At 38.8% G+C, this 17,803-nt stretch overlaps 1 protein-coding gene across 7 annotated transcripts in view; it reads right to left on the minus strand.

The window, feature by feature from the left end:
- Window positions 1-17,803, minus strand: part of cep170aa (centrosomal protein 170Aa) — a 38,744-nt gene that overhangs the window by 16,971 nt on the left and 3,970 nt on the right. For 5 of the 7 annotated variants that reach the window (XM_076891532.1, XM_076891529.1, XM_076891533.1 and 2 more), the window contains exons 2-8: window positions 11,971-12,030; window positions 11,291-11,430; window positions 7,794-7,883; window positions 5,500-5,581; window positions 4,099-4,154; window positions 3,775-4,000; window positions 1,860-1,997 (exon numbers count right to left, since the gene is read on the minus strand). In XM_076891532.1, the coding sequence (XP_076747647.1) occupies window positions 1,860-1,997; window positions 3,775-4,000; window positions 4,099-4,154; window positions 5,500-5,581; window positions 7,794-7,883; window positions 11,291-11,395 (697 nt within the window). In that variant the 5' untranslated portion in view covers window positions 11,396-11,430; window positions 11,971-12,030. The other 2 variants (XM_004551411.5, XM_014409966.4) reach the window with 2 other exon arrangements.

Raw genomic sequence — 17,803 nt, forward strand, 5'->3', positions numbered from 1 at the left:
AAACCCTTTCTCATTTCACAGACTTGAGAGTTGAAGAGATTTCACTGACTGGACAGCTCTTCAATGAGCTGCTGGCAATCAAGTGCAAGGTAAAATATTAGATAAATACAGCATTTCACCAGCTCCATTGCTCAAAGTGTATGGATGAGAAAGTGATACTTACAAAAGAATTAGAGCGTGGTTGGCTAATGATTGCTGCAGTGTACACTTAGTGTGGTCTGTTTGGACACTCTGTGTGTGTGTGTGTGTGTGTGTGTGTGTGTGTGTGTGTGTGTGTGTGTGTGTGTGTGTGTGTGTGTGTGTGTGTGTGCTGGGAGGAAAGGGGGGAGCTGGTGCAATGGTGTAACCCAATCAGCTTGAGCAACAATACATGAGGAGGGGAGGGTAGGGGACTCTGACAGCACAGCCTATTCAGAGGGAAACATAAAAAGACACACACTAAATTGAACTGAAGTACACATACATGCTACAAAGCACACAACCAAACAGAATCGCTTCCTATCCCCAAACCTCTCTTTCTCGCTTTCACTTCCTCCTAACTGTCATATCTGAATAAAATGACCTATTAGGGGAAATACACATGGAGGTAAAGCCACACCATTTAAAATTAAATGTCCACTGATAACATACTGATAAATATGCACGCCGCTTCACAATCCAACGTTTCAACATTCATCTTTTAAAAGCCGATGCTGGGGAGGGTAAATGCCTTTTACTCACCCGCTTCCATAACTGAAGTAGCCAATCCCATTTGGCTGATCTTCTGGAAACGTTTTTTTTCCGTTTGGTTTCAAATCAACCCTTCACACTTTTGCAGATTTACTCCAAACTGACAAGCTTTTCTAATCTCACTTCACCACAAAAATACGACACTAAAATCCACAGAGTGATGAGAATCGTAGAGAACGGAAAGCACCTATAACTGACTGTTAAAAAAGGTAAAACAAAAAAAACAAACAAACAAAAAAACCCCCCCAAAAACCCAGTCTTCTTTTACCGACTGGCAAAGATGCTGCCAGACTATCCATCCAGATGTAACGAGAGATTTGAGGATGCTTCAGTCTGCTCCAGTGTTTTTTTGTGTTTGGTTAACCTCCCCCCACTCCTTCTGGTCCACACTAAACCAGCCTGGCACAGACTGATTTTTTTGTATCACTGAGCTGTTCCACTATTCCTCTAATCCTGTTACTCTGACTATCGGCTTCTAGTTAACGTTATTCCCTCCTCAGTCCAATGGTCACTGTCTAATCGCATAGTGCAGGCAAACAGACATACATGCATACATGCTATGAAAAAGGCCTTTGTGTGCACTTGGACTGTCACAAATACAAAAACACAGGCTAGTTGGACATCACCCCTTCAACACAAAGAAAGCAAATAAATGGAGCTGGAGGACATTAGGATGACTTAAGCTACTGATTCAACTTAACATAGCATCTTTAATGTGTTAGCTATTTAACAGCAACGTTTCACAGTACATTGTAACTACACACTGTAAACAGTAAAACACTTTGATTTTAAATTTTTTGCTTGAACTAAAGCAAATAGAAGCTTCATTTAAATTACTGAAAGGGCATCCTATTATAGAGTATGAAATTGAACTTCTACGTCATGTCTATTTGTAAAGCAGTTACCAAGTGCTAACAGTAAAAACACCTTTTACAAACCAATCACAACTACACAAACTTTATTATAATATGTGGAAATCATTTGGCATTCTTACAACTATGTTTTGAAAATGTAACACTGTCATTGTACATGTACATTGTACCTGCTTGCTGTGTATAAACCCAAGAAAGCACATGTTTGCATTTGATCTCTGAAAGTGTAAAATAATTCAAAATCTCACAGCCTCCTACCTGAGGTGGAGCTGTCATGCTTTTTTGTGGATGTCCTGTTTTCCTGTTTGAAAGAATTCTCATCATCTGCGTCCCCATCCCCCCACCAAGACGGCTGGCCATACAGGGGGGTCCCACGAGGCAGTGCTGTAATATCCCCTGGGGCAAATGTTCACACAAAAACATTTTAACAAAGCCTTGCAGTGAGTCTACGTGTTACTCTGTGAAGGCGAGTGTTTATTACTGACTTTACATACTCAGGTCATATCTAGATAAACAGTTCACTGAATCACGTTGCACCAAAATTAACCCAGCTGCTCCTTGCGTATGTCTGTGTTCGTGCTTTAATTCCCCCTAGTCGGGTCTTGCAACACTGACCTATTTTCAAAACTTTAGCCAGCTTGGTCGAACACGCATGTGAACATTCAATGTTTTGGGTTCTTTCTCTTTCAGAAATAAATGGTGGATATGAAAGACAAGCTTTCCATTTGCCTCCCTGTTCCTATCAGACTATAAGAAAAGGTACTATGCTCCAGTGGTAACTCTTAAACTGAGTAAGGAAGTGAGAGGAAACATCACTGAGTGCTGTATCAGAGGACATCTCGTCAAGTTCTTTGCATTCTTTCCTCATCTTATGCCTTTTCCCCTCATTTTAGTACCCTTCACCTTGCGATGTGTTAGTTTAAACACAGTATATCCAGATAATTATAGATCCTCAGTGCCAAATTGTTTACAGTGAGTAGGGCTGATCTATATAAAAACTACTGAACGTATGTTTACTGTAAATTATAATATGTGGGTGAGGTCTGGTACTGAAGCAATAACACTGAGATTGCATCCTCATGAAAAACAGCATGAGTGTTATTTAAAAACTGAGTGGAAGATCAGGCAACATGCAAAGCTGAGTGTATATCGTTGCCTGTTTAGGTCCAAATTTATTTCTGTGTCTGTGTATCTTACTGCATTTTATAGACAGCAGAGCTGGGATGTTGGTTTGCATTATTCATTCAATCTGACCCTATTACAGCTTAAGCTGTCTGTAAACCCAAGCCCTCTATGGCCTTGTTTTAACATCTGGAGATTAACCAGAAACACTGCTAGCACCCCAACATGCCCACTGATGTCACTTATTAGGGACACCCTCAAATGTAAGCCGTCTTCATGATAATGCTCAGCGCCGGGCAGCAATTTTTCCTGTGACCATGTCCACCCCCTACTGGCCTAACCCTACCACACTTAAATTACACAATATTCTTATTTTAAAAAAGGTTTCCTTATTTGGGAAAAAACATCAACAAAAAACAACAACAACAACAACAACAACAAAAAAAGACACAAACACTAAACCAGGGGTGGGGAACTCCAGGCCTCAAGGGCTGCTGTCCTGCAGGTTTTAGATATCACCCTGGGTCAACACACCTGAATCAAATGATTATTTCATTACAAGTCCTCTGGAGAACTTCAAGACATGTTGAGGAGGTAATTCAGCTGTTTAGATCAGCTGTTTTGGATCAAGGACACACCTAAAACCTGCAGGACACTGGCCCTTGAGGCCTGGAGCTCCCCCACCCCTGCACTAAATGATGACATGAATGTGAAGCCTGAATGCAAATATAAAGCCTGCTCTCTCAGGGTTGTAGAAAGTGAAAAATTCAGTGAACTGCTTTTGAAACTGTGGTATTACATCTAGAGGTTTTAGAGAGTATTTGCAGAACTATATATCAGAACATACATTTTCTACTTGTTAATATCAGCATAAAGCCATTACTAAACATTTGTATTGCTTTTGTTGTTATTTCAGTCCCAGGGCTACTTTTGGATCACCACAAAATTAAAATTCCACTGAAGATATCTTTATTCATAAGAGAAATTTGTAAATTTAAGGAAACAGCAGACTAATTTACTTTTCCACATTTACTTCTGTTTTGTCTCTTACCTCCTATCCTCTCTTCAGCTTTGTGAGTGTCCACAGGTTTGGCAGATGACTCTTTGGAGGAAGTGACCCCATCCGTGACTTTGCTCTCCCCTGATTTAGTGTGGCTGGGGGATCTATGTGCCTTTGTTGGGGTCTTACTGGGAGATTTGGTTGTGGCTGTGGTGCTAGCGGTTTCACCAGTCGATGGTTTCTTGCTGAGTTGGAGGCCAATGGTGAACTTTTCATGCTAAAGGGAGAAGAAGAAATGGACACATAAAATGAATAGCCATATATGTAGTACAATGCAACTGTGAAACATGATCATGTTAGGACAAAGGTCCTCACCTTTAGAGCTTCCTCAGGCACAGTGAGTTCTCCTCTCACCACCGTAAACAGATTGGTATGTGAAACAGAAAGGTTAAGGAAATACGGGTCACCATACAACTATGACATGATTACAGACACTAATGCAAGCCCACAGGTGGGGAAGCACAAATGAGGTAAGGACCTGCACAACCAGGTTTAAAAAAATACAAAGTAAAACTAATTTAAATGATTCTAATATTTTCCCTATTTTAATTAGAAAATAATAATAATCTAAAAATGCTAATCTATTGAAAGAAATTATTCATAATTCCCTATGTATTGTTATAGATTGATAAAAGTTATGGGGTGTCAGGCATGAGCTGTTTTGGCTTCTGTGATGGGGCATGACACAAACTGTTTAAGAACTGATACACTGGGGCTCGCTCGGGCCCCTTTGGAGGTGGGGTGCCCCCGGCCTCTCGGCCTAGGGCTCGGTCACTCAGGCGCAGCTGGGGGCCGGCGGAGCTCACGGGCGCGTCACTGCAACTCCCCCTGACTTCTGCTCCGCGGCTGCTGGGCGAGCCCTCATCTGGGACTCTCCTCGGCTCTTACTGGAACAGTGGCGCGGCTGCCCCTCTGTTGGTCTTCCATGGTCTCTTGTGTTCTGGGGGCCTCTGGATGTCTGGAGTTTTGATCTCCTCCATACCCGCTTCACACCCTGGAGGACGGGGCTGTGGCCCCCCCACACTCCCTAGCAGATCATTACATGGAGAAACCTTTGGAATGCAAGCATGCTGATCCACACAGGTATGCACACATGGGTATTCACAGACGCGGACTAAAGCTTTCTTGGCTGCTGCCTCAAAGCACACTGTGCGCTGTCTATCTTGCGTGCTGCACAATATCGTTTATTATTTAGTAAATATTGATATCTATGACTAGCTAGTTTATTGTGATGGTGCTTTGTTTTCTCTATTATTATGTTGCTCTTTGTTGTTTGCTGTCTCCTCTGTTTGTTTTTTTTGTTTGTTTTTTTCTTTTTCTCCATACAGGTGACCCAGGAGTTCTTTTTTTTTTTCTCTCTCTTCCCCCCCCTTCTCACCGTCTCTTCTCCCCTTTGGTTTTCTTTCTTTCTCTCCCCCTCTTTCTCTCATTCATTCCCCCTGTCCTATTTATTAAAAAAAAAAAAAAAAATGACAAAGGATGAACTGAAGCTCTGCCATCACGTAATGTCGCATACTGCTGTTTCTGATGTCATTTAAAAAAAAAAAAAAAAAAAAAAAGAACTGATACACTACTGCAAGTTGTGAACTCAACTATGTTTCTAGGTCACAACACAAGTTTGGCACCTTGGTGAGAATAAAAAAATTTTCCTCAGCATGTTCTCTAAATGGTGAACATATTGCTGGTTGTGTGAGGGGTGAACAGATTAGTGAAGGATATCATATCCAAACCTCAGCTTGTCCTCTAACTTTAGAGTGATGTACATCTGCTCCTGAATGCGGACATCGTTTACAAAGGTCTGCAGAGAGAGGGTACAGAAAGGCGGTTATTTAAAGAAATAGTCACAGTAAAATTCCAAAAATAACATGTGCTTTAGTACTTTAAGTACTATGGTTGACATCTTTCTTTCTTTATATTTATTTCCTTTTCATCAACAATTAACATCCTAATGTTTAATGTTTTTTTTTAATATACAGCCATTATAAATCACAAAAGCTCACAGCAGGGACAGTAAGTAAAGTAAGTAAAGTTTATTTATTAAGCGCTTTTCATAGACAGGTAGTCACAAAGCGCTGCACACAGAGATTAAAATAAACAGTACGATAAATAGCAAAATGCACAATATACACAATATAGAGTTTACAGCTTGCTTGGTCTAACCAACAGTTCAACATGTAAAGATATTCAGGTTAATAACATTCAATACAGGACATGACAAAGCTTCAGATTCATAAAGTAAGCTAAAAACAGATGATGTTCAGCATTTTTGCAAAAACAAATACATCACTCAGCCATCTATGTCTCTAGCTTGTTAAGAGGTTAAACTAATGGATGGATAAAATGATTAACCGATTAGCAAAATAGCAACAGATTAATTTTCTAGTGATAAAATAATCAACTTAAGATTACAGCTCTAGTCTAAACAGCCTAAACAGTTTACAGTTTTAGGATTATGAAGCTAGGATAAACCAATCCGACAGATTTAAACACCAATAATAAACTTTCATATAGTCAACGGGGCTTCTTATATAGGAACCACGACTGGTCTGGATAGCGTGGATCAAATGCCAAAGCAAATGAAATCCTGTATTTCTTTGTTTTGTTTGGAGTTTTGCTTTCCATTTCTCTCCTTCTCATATCCCCACACAACCCTTTCACCCTTTTTTCTACTGTACAGCTCTGGGAAAGATCAGGTTTCACTGGATAGCCAATGAAAATCTATCACACTTGCACTGCTGTTGTAATAAAACATTCCTGTCTTCTCTCCAGTGAGATGAAATCCAAATATTTCAACAACACAGCTATGAAATGACTTCAGAAAGACAGTAAATGGTGACACTGTCCAAACATAGCTTTTCAGACCGTGGCAAACCTCAGTATATCCACTGACTCAGCAGGAGAAAACTTCCTCTAAATCCCGTCAAAGAAGCTGGACGGTTAATGACACAGCAGGAAGCGGCTCTGACTCTGGCTTCCTGTCTGAGAGCTAGAGAGGATGTGAGGGGCATTGTGCATATGTGTCTAATCTGGTGGGCTGTGACTGAGTACGAATCATTACACATGACTAACGCCATGTGGTAGCTGCGTGTAACCAAGTTTTACTGAGTCAAAGAGACAGAGAAACCAAGAATTACAAAAACGAATATAAATGTGTTCCCCATAATTCTCACATGCATCATGCTAACATCAATTATGGTGTTTGTTATGTGGTATTTTGGGATGAATGTACTGCTCGAATTTTGGTATGAACCAATTTAATCTATTCCAACTTGGGTATCACTATCCATTACCCTAAATATGCAAATAATTATGCTTTTCTCCACACATCTTTTATCTTATACCCAAAAACATTACGCATCTACAACAAACTTATTAAAAATTCACAAAACTTCGTGCAATAACAAAAATTTATAATGCTTATTCTTTATTTCATCTTCCACAATAGCATTCTTTCTGCCAGCTCACATGTTTACAATGTGTATTTCAAGTAGCATCAGAAAACACTGACAGCTTTTTTCTTCCATTGTCTTCTCATAAACCCTTTAGGGAGAGTTATTTAAATCAATCAAGGTAAGAAAACAGGTCCTAAAGATGTGTTTAATTGGCAAATTGACTCCTTAATTCATGTTCACATCACAGAGTTTGCCCTTAAGCAGCAATTTGCATAATTGGGTTTAGATTCAAATTGATCCAAGCCTTGATATGAATCTTGATTGACAAGGTGATTGATTAGCAGCAGAAAAGAAGTTCCCAATGACTTCCAGAAATAAACAAATCTCTGACCTCATCTCCATCTCTCCTACTTTTAACTTGACTATATTGAATGTTTTGTTTCTTTGTATCTATTGGTCTCTCTCTATTTCTCTCTATCCTTTTATTATCTTACTCCTCCCCATCTGTCATCCATCCTCTCCCCCTTTTCCCTTTGCTTTTTGACTCTGTATCCTCTTCTAGTCTTTTTATCTTGATGCTTACTTCTGTCCTTAGCATATTTTGGTGTTTGTACTCACCCCATTCAGACTGCCCAGATCCTTAACCTTGTGTTCATCAGTCCCAGGCTCGTAGTTGATGACAGCATGCTGCTTATCCACACTGCGCGACTTCAAACAAAAGGAAACAAACACGAAACATTAGCAAGTGGTAACAGCTGTTAATGTGATTATTGACATCGGGACCTCAAAATAATGTGTGATTGTTGGCTTTACTCTTCATGTTTGCTGTTGCACTCCAGCACAGATTCACAGGTTATTCACACTAAACATCAGGACAGTAACTGTTTCTTACATAAACGATTAGTATACTGTATGTCACTGAACCGGAGCCTTTGTGGAATTATCAGAATCCATGACAATGTCAAGAATGTAACTCTGAAGGTAAATATCAGGGTTACTGCATATGATATCTACTATCATATCAACTCTAAGCATATCAGCAGGTATTTCAATGTCTGTGTCGGGGCTCTTTGTAATCATTTGCATTTGTACACAGCTGTACACACACACACACACACACACACACACACACACACACACACACACACACACACACACACACACACACACACAAAGTAGACAAAGAGGAGCAGTGGAATAGTAACTGGAGATTGGAGGTAAAATATTGATTTTAAGCAGGCTGTTTGGAGGATAAACAATTTCCAGTAGAAACACTGCAACCTTCTGCATAGCTAAAAAAAAAAAAAAAAAAAAAAAAAAAAAAAGATGGCAAGAGCCTCGGAGAGAAATATGCTGTGGAATTTGGTAAATATGTCTCATGTACCAGTGCCACACAAATGTTTCATGTATCTGAAGAATTGCAATGACACTGACTGGTTAGCAAATTTGCTGCAGTCAGATATCTACTGCAAAACCCTAAATCTATAAAAATGCAAATAAAGCAGGACAACCTGGAATTATTTTGTGTGGAAATGTCAATGTTTCCATTTTAATTTTACTGTTTGAGATTGAAAAGTCTGCTGGATCTGGGGTTGATAGTAGGCAAGTCATTTCTCAATGATTAGCTCATCTGGGAGTGACCACATTTCTGTTGCCAGCCTTAAACCTCTCCAACGCTGACAAATACAGATGTTATATCCGGTAAATATGTGCACAAGCATAAACTCAGGCTCGTCTAAGGGCTTTAGGGTTGTGGAACCACAGAACCTCTTTCACTAACCTGTTGAATGCAAAATTTTAACAATGCAGATGTCACTGAAAAGAGGGCCCAAGGGCAGTGTTCAAAGAATCCATAACAATACACAAAGACACAGATGTCAACAGGACTGTATATACTCACAGAGGCGATTGGTGACGAAACACAGGTAACAACGAGATGCAAGTGGAAACAATCAAGCATAGGTGAAACAAATGATGGCAGGGCAGACAAATACAAAGGATGGAAACTATAAAAGTAACAGATACATTGGGCAACATTACAAATAGAACTAATAATGACTAAAAATAATCAAAGACTAAGTCATTTCTGCAATGAAGCAAGGCAGACAATAGTGAATTTATTCCACTGAAATCAGCCAGTGCTGATTATGGGAGCTGAATCTGATATTCAGTTCTCATATGACTTTCCTATAAGCCATTCACTCCTTGTTTAAACAAAGAAACATGCTCGTGGTGAAGAAAAAATGTTAAGATAAAGCTGCAAGGCTTAGTAAAACCAAGGGAAGCAACTCCAGAGGGCCAACTGTGAAAGCGATTACTTTAGTGAGATTAGGCTAGATCAAACAGGATAGAGACCAGCTGAGCTGCTCATTGTACAGGAGAGAGGACTCATGCTGCTATACTCAGACGCACTGACAACCAACAGAACATATGCAGAGCCAAGCCACGTCCTCAAAATGTTTAATTCAGGAAAAATCATTTGTAGAGGTTAAATTAATATCATAGTTTGGTGTTCCTCTATTCACTAAACACCTTCTCTGTTCAATAAGAAAATAAGAGCTAGGCGCTTCGGATCATTATCCTTAGTTTGCAAATACCATGACTGTCAAAAGCAATGTAGCACAAACAGTATGACTGATGGGAAAAACAAGCCAATTCTTCAAGCTGACAACACAACATCTACAAAACACTTACGCAGACCACTCAAGCAACTGTGTGATAAATTCTGTCATATATTCACTTGTATTTTGATATTCTATCTGTGAGTGTGCATTCCAGTTTTATTTGGTGCATGACACAAGCAGCCTTAAACCATGTGATGATGCCTTGGCTTGTTAAAACAGTCACATGGAGGGTAACTGTAAGCCGCTTCTCATGTGCTGTCCAAGTACACAAAACCAATGTCTGTAACTTGGAATAGTTCCCTTATCTTTCTCTGGTTCCAAACACATCAGAGGGATAGAATTACAAGAAGACACACAGAAAGAAAAATCCACATCCAATCCACATACAGAACCCGAAGACATGCAGGTCATCAAAAACACATTAAGAAACCACTTGAAGAAAAGAAAGAGATCTTTTACAACTCAAAGCAAAGCAAACAACCTGTATTACTTAAGCACTGAAGGCTGTGAGAAACCAGATTGTAAAGGCGTAATACGATACCATCTGAACAGCAAGTAGTTTCCAAGTTTTATGGATGCAAAGACATTAGTAAGATATCACCGAGTTTGTTTTATAACATATCATTTTTAAATATTTTTCCATAAAAGTTGTACACACATACATATGTATCTCAACTTTAGTCTCTGCTTCATATGCATTTCACTCAACGCATGACATCTAAATTATTTTAGCCACATAACGCTTAGAGTCCTTTGTGTTTTAGCATTAGCTAATCTACACTATTAAACTATGAAAATTAGATTTGATTATCTGAACATTTATCATTTAACTAATACAAATTACACACAGAAAATCTAATTTTCAGTGTTGTATAGAGGTTTTGTACTGAAAACAGAAACTAAAAGCAGACAGAAGCGTATGTGTGATGCATAATGTAAACAGTGAACAGAAAATGTCTGCTGACTCAGGATCAGTGAGTCCTAAACAAATGTGTTTTTGACAATCATACTTTCTGACAGGCACTGGTGGCAGTGAAAAGTTCTCTAAAAATGTAATGTCATAACTGGAGTCCTGTAGCCATGGATGAATACTCTATCCACAACAACACACATCAGAAAAGATCTAACTCAAGAGGTATCTGCCCCACTTTCTATTATTAGTGCAGTGACCAGAGGTACACATGAGCATGCACGTGGTCTCTCTGGATGCATGCACAGCTGCAGCGACATCAGCATACAGACATATAAATCAACCTCTGCTACTTTAAGAGCAGCAGCATGAGCATTGTGTGCTATTGTTGTTCAATCCTTGGTACAGTTATTGCACTGTCCAATGAAACAGGTCAATGTGAACTCCGCAGCTTACTTCTAAGGCTGAGAAAAATCTATGTGTACAGCAGTTTTAATGATCTCTAAACAGTAAAATCAAACACGATTGTTTTATTGGGGCTTTTTTCAGTGAAAAAAAAGAGGCATATCAAATGTCTTTACCTGTAGCATGAGCTCACAGTCATCCCGGCCGACAAAGATCATTTCCCGTGGGAGTCGGTGGCGAGTCCCACCGCTGCTAACCAGAAACCAGGAGGTCACGCTCATCTTTGTACCCTGCAGCAGCCTCTCATGCAAACCTCCTGGAAAGAAACATGCAGAAGTGTAAGTAAACTGTTATTCGGTGACCACATTTTAGATGTGGTTGAATCCACACCAAATTACCCACTCAGCAAAAAATATTTGTATAGAATTCAAATTCATAGGTTACAGCTGTAATCCTGGCATTTTTCCTCATAATCCAGAGCCAGTCCCCCCCCCCAAGAAAACACCTCTTCTTAGAATCAACCTAAGTCTTACCGTCTAAATAAATGTTGATACATCATATTTCAGAAATGAAATCTATGAATATGTGTGGATAATTTTTATAAAAACAGTATATAAACAACAGTGGGAGGAATTGTTTTGTACCAACAGTATTATTTAAAATAACAGATTGTAATAAAAAAGAATGAAAAATGTGTTTGTTACCATACCCTGTGGAGATCACTGATCAAGGTTTAACTTATCAGTGCACCACAGTATTCAAAAACAGAACTCTTTATTAACGTACATGTAATCTGAATGTATGCAAAAGTAAGTCATAATTTGAATGAAATATGCTGGTGAACTCTACTACACACCTCTGCTCCAGGTAGCTCACTGCAGATTGACCACTGACAGCAAAACACAGCTACGCCATCCTGAAAAAGATGAAGAACCAACATTTTTGTTTTCTTCTTTTTCATTTATTCTCACAGATTCAGGCAATCATAGATTTTCTATCATCATGGAAAATTGGTAACCTCATATGACAGAAAAGATCATGACGACATCAGAGAAGATGAGAAAAAGTCTTTCACAACTCTTTCCATCTTCATTTTGTTTTGCTCCAAGGGGGAATGAGATCGAGTGGGCGGTCTTGCAATGTGATGCCTCTGTCTACGCCTGGAAATGAACACTGGGCCAGCCAGTAAGATACATCCTCTCTCTCTCTTTCTCTCTCTCTGTGCCTGCCTTGATCACTGCCAGATGTTAGAGGAGGAAGTGATGTAGATTTGTTGGCTGGCCGGCCCATCAGGACATTCATTTTCCCTCCTGCCTCCCTCCTCCCCTTGCTCTCCTTCAGATGAGCTGAAAACGAGGTCAAAGCCAGCCACTCTTACTTTCTAACTGCCTAGACCTGAAACTACAGCATTAAGGAGATCTAACTGATGGGCTGTTGACCTCTATACCTATTTTTAAACTGATTGAGCATGCTAGAAGTTTGTTTTGAGCAACAGACTGAGTGACTGTTCCTGTCTGAATAAGCAACAGGGTGTAAAATATGAGACTAAAGGGACATTTTAAACTCAATTTTAGCTGTAACTAATGTTGTACCAGCTAAGAAATTCATTTTAACATACTGTTGTTCATGTGGGGTTTGGACGGTTCTAAAACATTTCCTAAGTAATTATTTCAAATTAAAAATAAGTTTCCAAGCTTTTGACATTAATTTGAAGTGGCACTCAAATAACCAGAGCTCTCTGTCGTGTGTAGAAAGTGCCAAGAAAAGCCCATCAGAGTGGGAATTAAAGATTATTGAGCTAAGCTCTTGCTCACTTGACCTTTTAAGTACTTAGTATACCAACTCAATAATCTCTTGGGTAAAGTTTTAATCAACTGCACACCTCAGTTCTTGCATGACACTGTAGGAAATATGGGTTGGGAATAGGACTGTATCAGCAGCTGTCTCTGATGTAAAACAGATCAGCTTTCATTCCAGTGACCACTCTGAATATCTGACAGCTTTACATGCTGAGTGAAAGATTTAATAGGAAAATTTAGAAACTTGGTAGGTACTCAAATACAAGTAATGTGCTGCAACAAGCTGCTATAGAGAGAAGCACTTTTGAAGATGTCACATTTTGACAACAGTGATTACATTCTCAAATCACTAAATCTGACTTATGATTTCTCTGCATTTTCACATGCAATTATCAGGAGCAAACATAAGTATTAAGCACCAACCAAATATAAAGTGATTTGCACAGCTTGTATTGGTCACTTCTGCGGAGAGGTGTTTTAGTCCTTTTGCAACTTTTAGCTCACCTCAAAGTTGAAAAGGTTTCACTTGAGACCCATCCAAGTCATGTTGCTAAGTGTTATTTTTTAACATAACTTCTCTTCCTTTTATTTTAGTATAGTAAACTCATGTTAACTGTGAAGTTAAAATAAAAGTAAACTAATTTAAAATGTTTTCATCTGCAAAATAAATAAGATTATTATCATATATTAAATCCAGCACCAGGGCTAATGATCAGATTCCAACTAATGATGTTCTGCTTACATTGCATGCTCCACCTGTTTGGCTAACAGGTGGCACAATTTGTATTGACAAACCTGCAGGTACATGTGAACATTATGTGGCAGATATTACAGATAATGGTGTTTGGATACACCACTAGTGCAACCAAACCTAGCAACAGAACTATAATTGTTTTTGGTTTCCTACTCGACTGTAACTAAAGCATCACAGAGCTGCCTGTCTCAGTAACTACTGCAAACTGTTATCAGAATGCAAGCCTAATGAGAATGTGGTTAAATAGTCTGGATGCAATCCATACCAGTCTCCTTTATGGTGCCATTAAAAAGAAAAAAATCTTCTCACTATTACACATGAAAGACGTAGCACAGATGGAGGAATGCAGTGGTAGGTCTGAAGAAGGACACACAGCTGAGAGGGAAATATTATCAGTTCTGCATGTAGTCTTTTCCTTCTCTATAATAAAAACGGTGAGTGCGAGTGCATCCAAATAACAATATTAGAAATATTAGAAAAGTCCTTGTGTTTTGGACAGCTAGTCTGACATATCATGCAATATAAGGCACTGCATGGGCAATTCACAAAGCACTAATGTGTAACGCGTAGCCAAAAGAAGGACAAAAATATTTCATTGTTTACATATTTAAACAAACTTGTGGGGATAGGTTAATTGGATAATCCAAATTGCCACTAGGTGTGAATGTGAGTGTGAATGTGGGTGTGAATGGTTGTCTGTCCCTATGTGTTAGCCCTGCGACAGACTGGCGACCTGTCCAGGGTGTACCCTGCCTCTCGCCCTATGACAGCTGGGATAGGCTCCAGCACCCCCCGCGACCCTGAAAAGGATAAGCGGAAGTGAATGGATGGATACATATTTAAACACATTGTTTATATATGTAAACACTGGAGTGGCGATGTAGCACGTTTTCAGCAGCATTTTCTACTAGGGCTAATAAGGAGGAATAGTGACTCATGGGTTTTGAAAGGAATTTCCCAACCCCTGACCTGCACTTATACTATCTCCAACGCACTCAATCTCACACACACACATCCGCAAGGACTGAAACAGGAGGATTATTCTAAGATGACTGTGAATTCTTTGTATAGAGGAGATGGCAGAGGAGATACAGGAAGCATGTGCAGCGCCCCTCGCTGCAGACACTCATCTTTGCATCCACAGAGCACAATTAGGTGATTTTTGATAGGCTGAAATGAATTAAAAAACATTTGTTATCTATAGCGAGGCTGCTCGCTGACTTTTGGAAAATCCAATTTAACTGCACTTGTATTTCGTATGTATTTCGGACCAGAAAAAGTTATACAAATAGCCTTTTATCCTTTCAACAATTCAAACCTCCTCCTTTGACATGAATTACCCAATCATAAACGCTGGCTGAAGGGCGGCAGGAAGTGATGTCAGTGAGCACTAGTTTATTTACTGGCATCACCTAATATGATTTTTTTTTTTTGGTACTGGCCTGCTACTCTCCACGTAGCATCTGGCTGGAGTGTGCGTTCCAGGATGATGCAACAGCTGGGTAACCATTAGAAAACACTCATCTGCTTTTCCTCTCTAACTTTCCAGATGTCACATCAACTGGCACAACCATGACAGCTGACTCGCACCACATCACACACAGAGACATCACACACACATATGTCCTACGCAAACGAAGCGACAGACAGTAAGAGGGAGAGGACGAAGGGGAAAGAGATGGGATGAGCACAGAGAGACAACTCATTCTTTCGTCACACTCATTTCCACATGGTCTTATGATAAGAGCCAAACTTAGTACTTCTAAGGGCGTGGTTGCATGCCTGCATTTATAGCCTGTATCTGACAACAGTTAAATAAAATACGAAAATAATAATAATAATAATAATAATAGTCACATTTGCTGCTTATTCACTGGGATCAATCAAAGTAATTACATTTAAAAAACCTTTCAGGCACTCGTTGCTTTGATTTTTTATGTCTGGTTGGTATTTGTCTGGCAGACATGAGACAATGCATCTAATGTTTACAACAGCCGAGGCTGATTGTCCAAATATAAACAGCACTCAGTAGTTACAGTAGCTTCAGCACTTACAGGCCCTTAGGCTAAACGGACAAAGAACAGAGCAATAGCTGTACTAAATTAAACTCTGGTCACTCTGACTGATAGTATAACCAATATTGTAGCTTCACAAAGAAAGCAAAGATGGTATGTGATGTTCTGGAGTACCTTGAAGGTATAAAACCAATAAAAGAAAGTATACTGGCAGACAAAACAAACAGCAAAGAAGCCTATTCTTTCAATAACACCAATGGAAGATCTGTGAGGGCTTTCAGATCAATGTCAATAAATAATAGGTCAGAGACGCTGAATCAGTCTCGCAAGCTTAGTTATGTTTTTGTGCAAAGAGTGCAAAGGACCCTGAGGGGTGCAAATCAGGTGAACGAACTCAAGACAAGATGGTAACCTTTGGACAAACAGACAAAGGCTTTTCTATCCCCCAATGGCTTAGTCGACTACATACATACAGACATGAAAGCATGTAGTGGAGAACTACAATCTATTGTTCTTCTAAAAACGAGACAAAAGGAGTATCCCAGCTCTTGTTGTGATATAATAATATACCAGACAATTTCCACAAGAAAAAAGATTCTGTCCATAATATGAGATAATTTTTTTTTTTTCCCATAAGCAACAAAACCTATGTTTTTATTTCCTTTTAAAGTTTTCCAATGGTGACCACTTGTTTTTAATAGAATTTACATTCAATAATTTTTAAAACATGATAATTGAAATAAAATAACTGTGGAGCATTTTGTTTCACGATAATGCTCTTATTTTGTTTTTCAGCAAAATCTCCTCCTTTCAAATTCCTTCCCCGCCAGGCAATGACAGATTTAGTGCACATTTATTTATGTTTTCAATTTAGATTTATTTAATTCTAATAAAAGTACCAAGAAATCCTATTTTAGAAAGACTATTTTTTCCCAAACTCTAGGCAAAATTGGATTAATTAGTTGTGATCTCAACACTGACAAAAATAATAAACATTACAGCTCTAGAAACTAAGTTTTATTGTGTTGCACAGAATATAATGCACCATTCTAATACATGAGTATGACACCGTTGTCAAACATGTTTACAGTCTAATGTAAGAGAAATAAGTCTATCGGTATCGGTCCAAAGCACTAAGTTACAACACTTTGAATAACAAAGGCAACCAGTCAATAAATTAGATTTTATTTAAGAATAATTCAATGATATGGTACATCAAAAATGTTCTTAAGAGAACACAAAAGAAGAAGCTATGGCTGATTCAGACATACCATTCTGTGATATTTTATTGTTTGTGACATGACATTGGCTTGCTTTAACTTCTTCTAATATAGGAAGAATAGCCAGTAAAATCAAAACACTGCCTTTCCAAATTATGTTAAAAGGTACCTCATCACAGTCTGATATAAAGCCGGATTCTACAGAGTATATTTTGACATCCATAATAAACACTTTGGGTTTATCATCATAAAAAGGCTGAATGCAGTCTGACAGTGTGTATTTCAGCCAAGGATGCTCTTCCAACATCCAAACCCTGCTTAAACACCAGGAGCAAAAAAAAAAAAAAAAAAAAAACAAGAACTAAGCCAAATGAGAATCTTTTAGACACACATGCACACGCGCACGCGCACACACACACATGTACATCTAAAGTAAACAAGTGTTTAATATTCCATTTAATCTCAAACTGAATTATATATATCGAACAAAATCATAAGTATGTATTGGCATGTAAGACCTTTCTAAACATTTTTTAAGGCTATACTCATGCTTTCTTAAATATAAATGTAAATATTAGTATAAATACTTTGTGACAATAAATAACTCAACAATAATCAACTGCCTCTCCAGTGACTTTATCGTCCTATGGATCGCCCTGCCCTGCTGTTTGTGTTCTTTATCTGCAGTTTTAGTGAGCTCAGTAACGATGCACATAAACCAGCATTCTACTAGCTGGTTGTGGTTAAAAGTGGTCAGCTTACAGCATATCTCCAAAGTAGAAGGAGGACTACCATCATGGTGAAGTTAACACTGAATCTAACTGAGAGATAAAAGACTGACTGGAGAGACAGTAACTAATCAGTCTGCTAGCAGGAAAGCACAAGGTACTGCTGACTGTCA

The sequence above is a fragment of the Maylandia zebra genome, linkage group LG13, assembly GCF_041146795.1.
Source record: "Maylandia zebra isolate NMK-2024a linkage group LG13, Mzebra_GT3a, whole genome shotgun sequence".
Taxonomy (NCBI): Eukaryota; Metazoa; Chordata; class Actinopteri; order Cichliformes; family Cichlidae; genus Maylandia; species Maylandia zebra.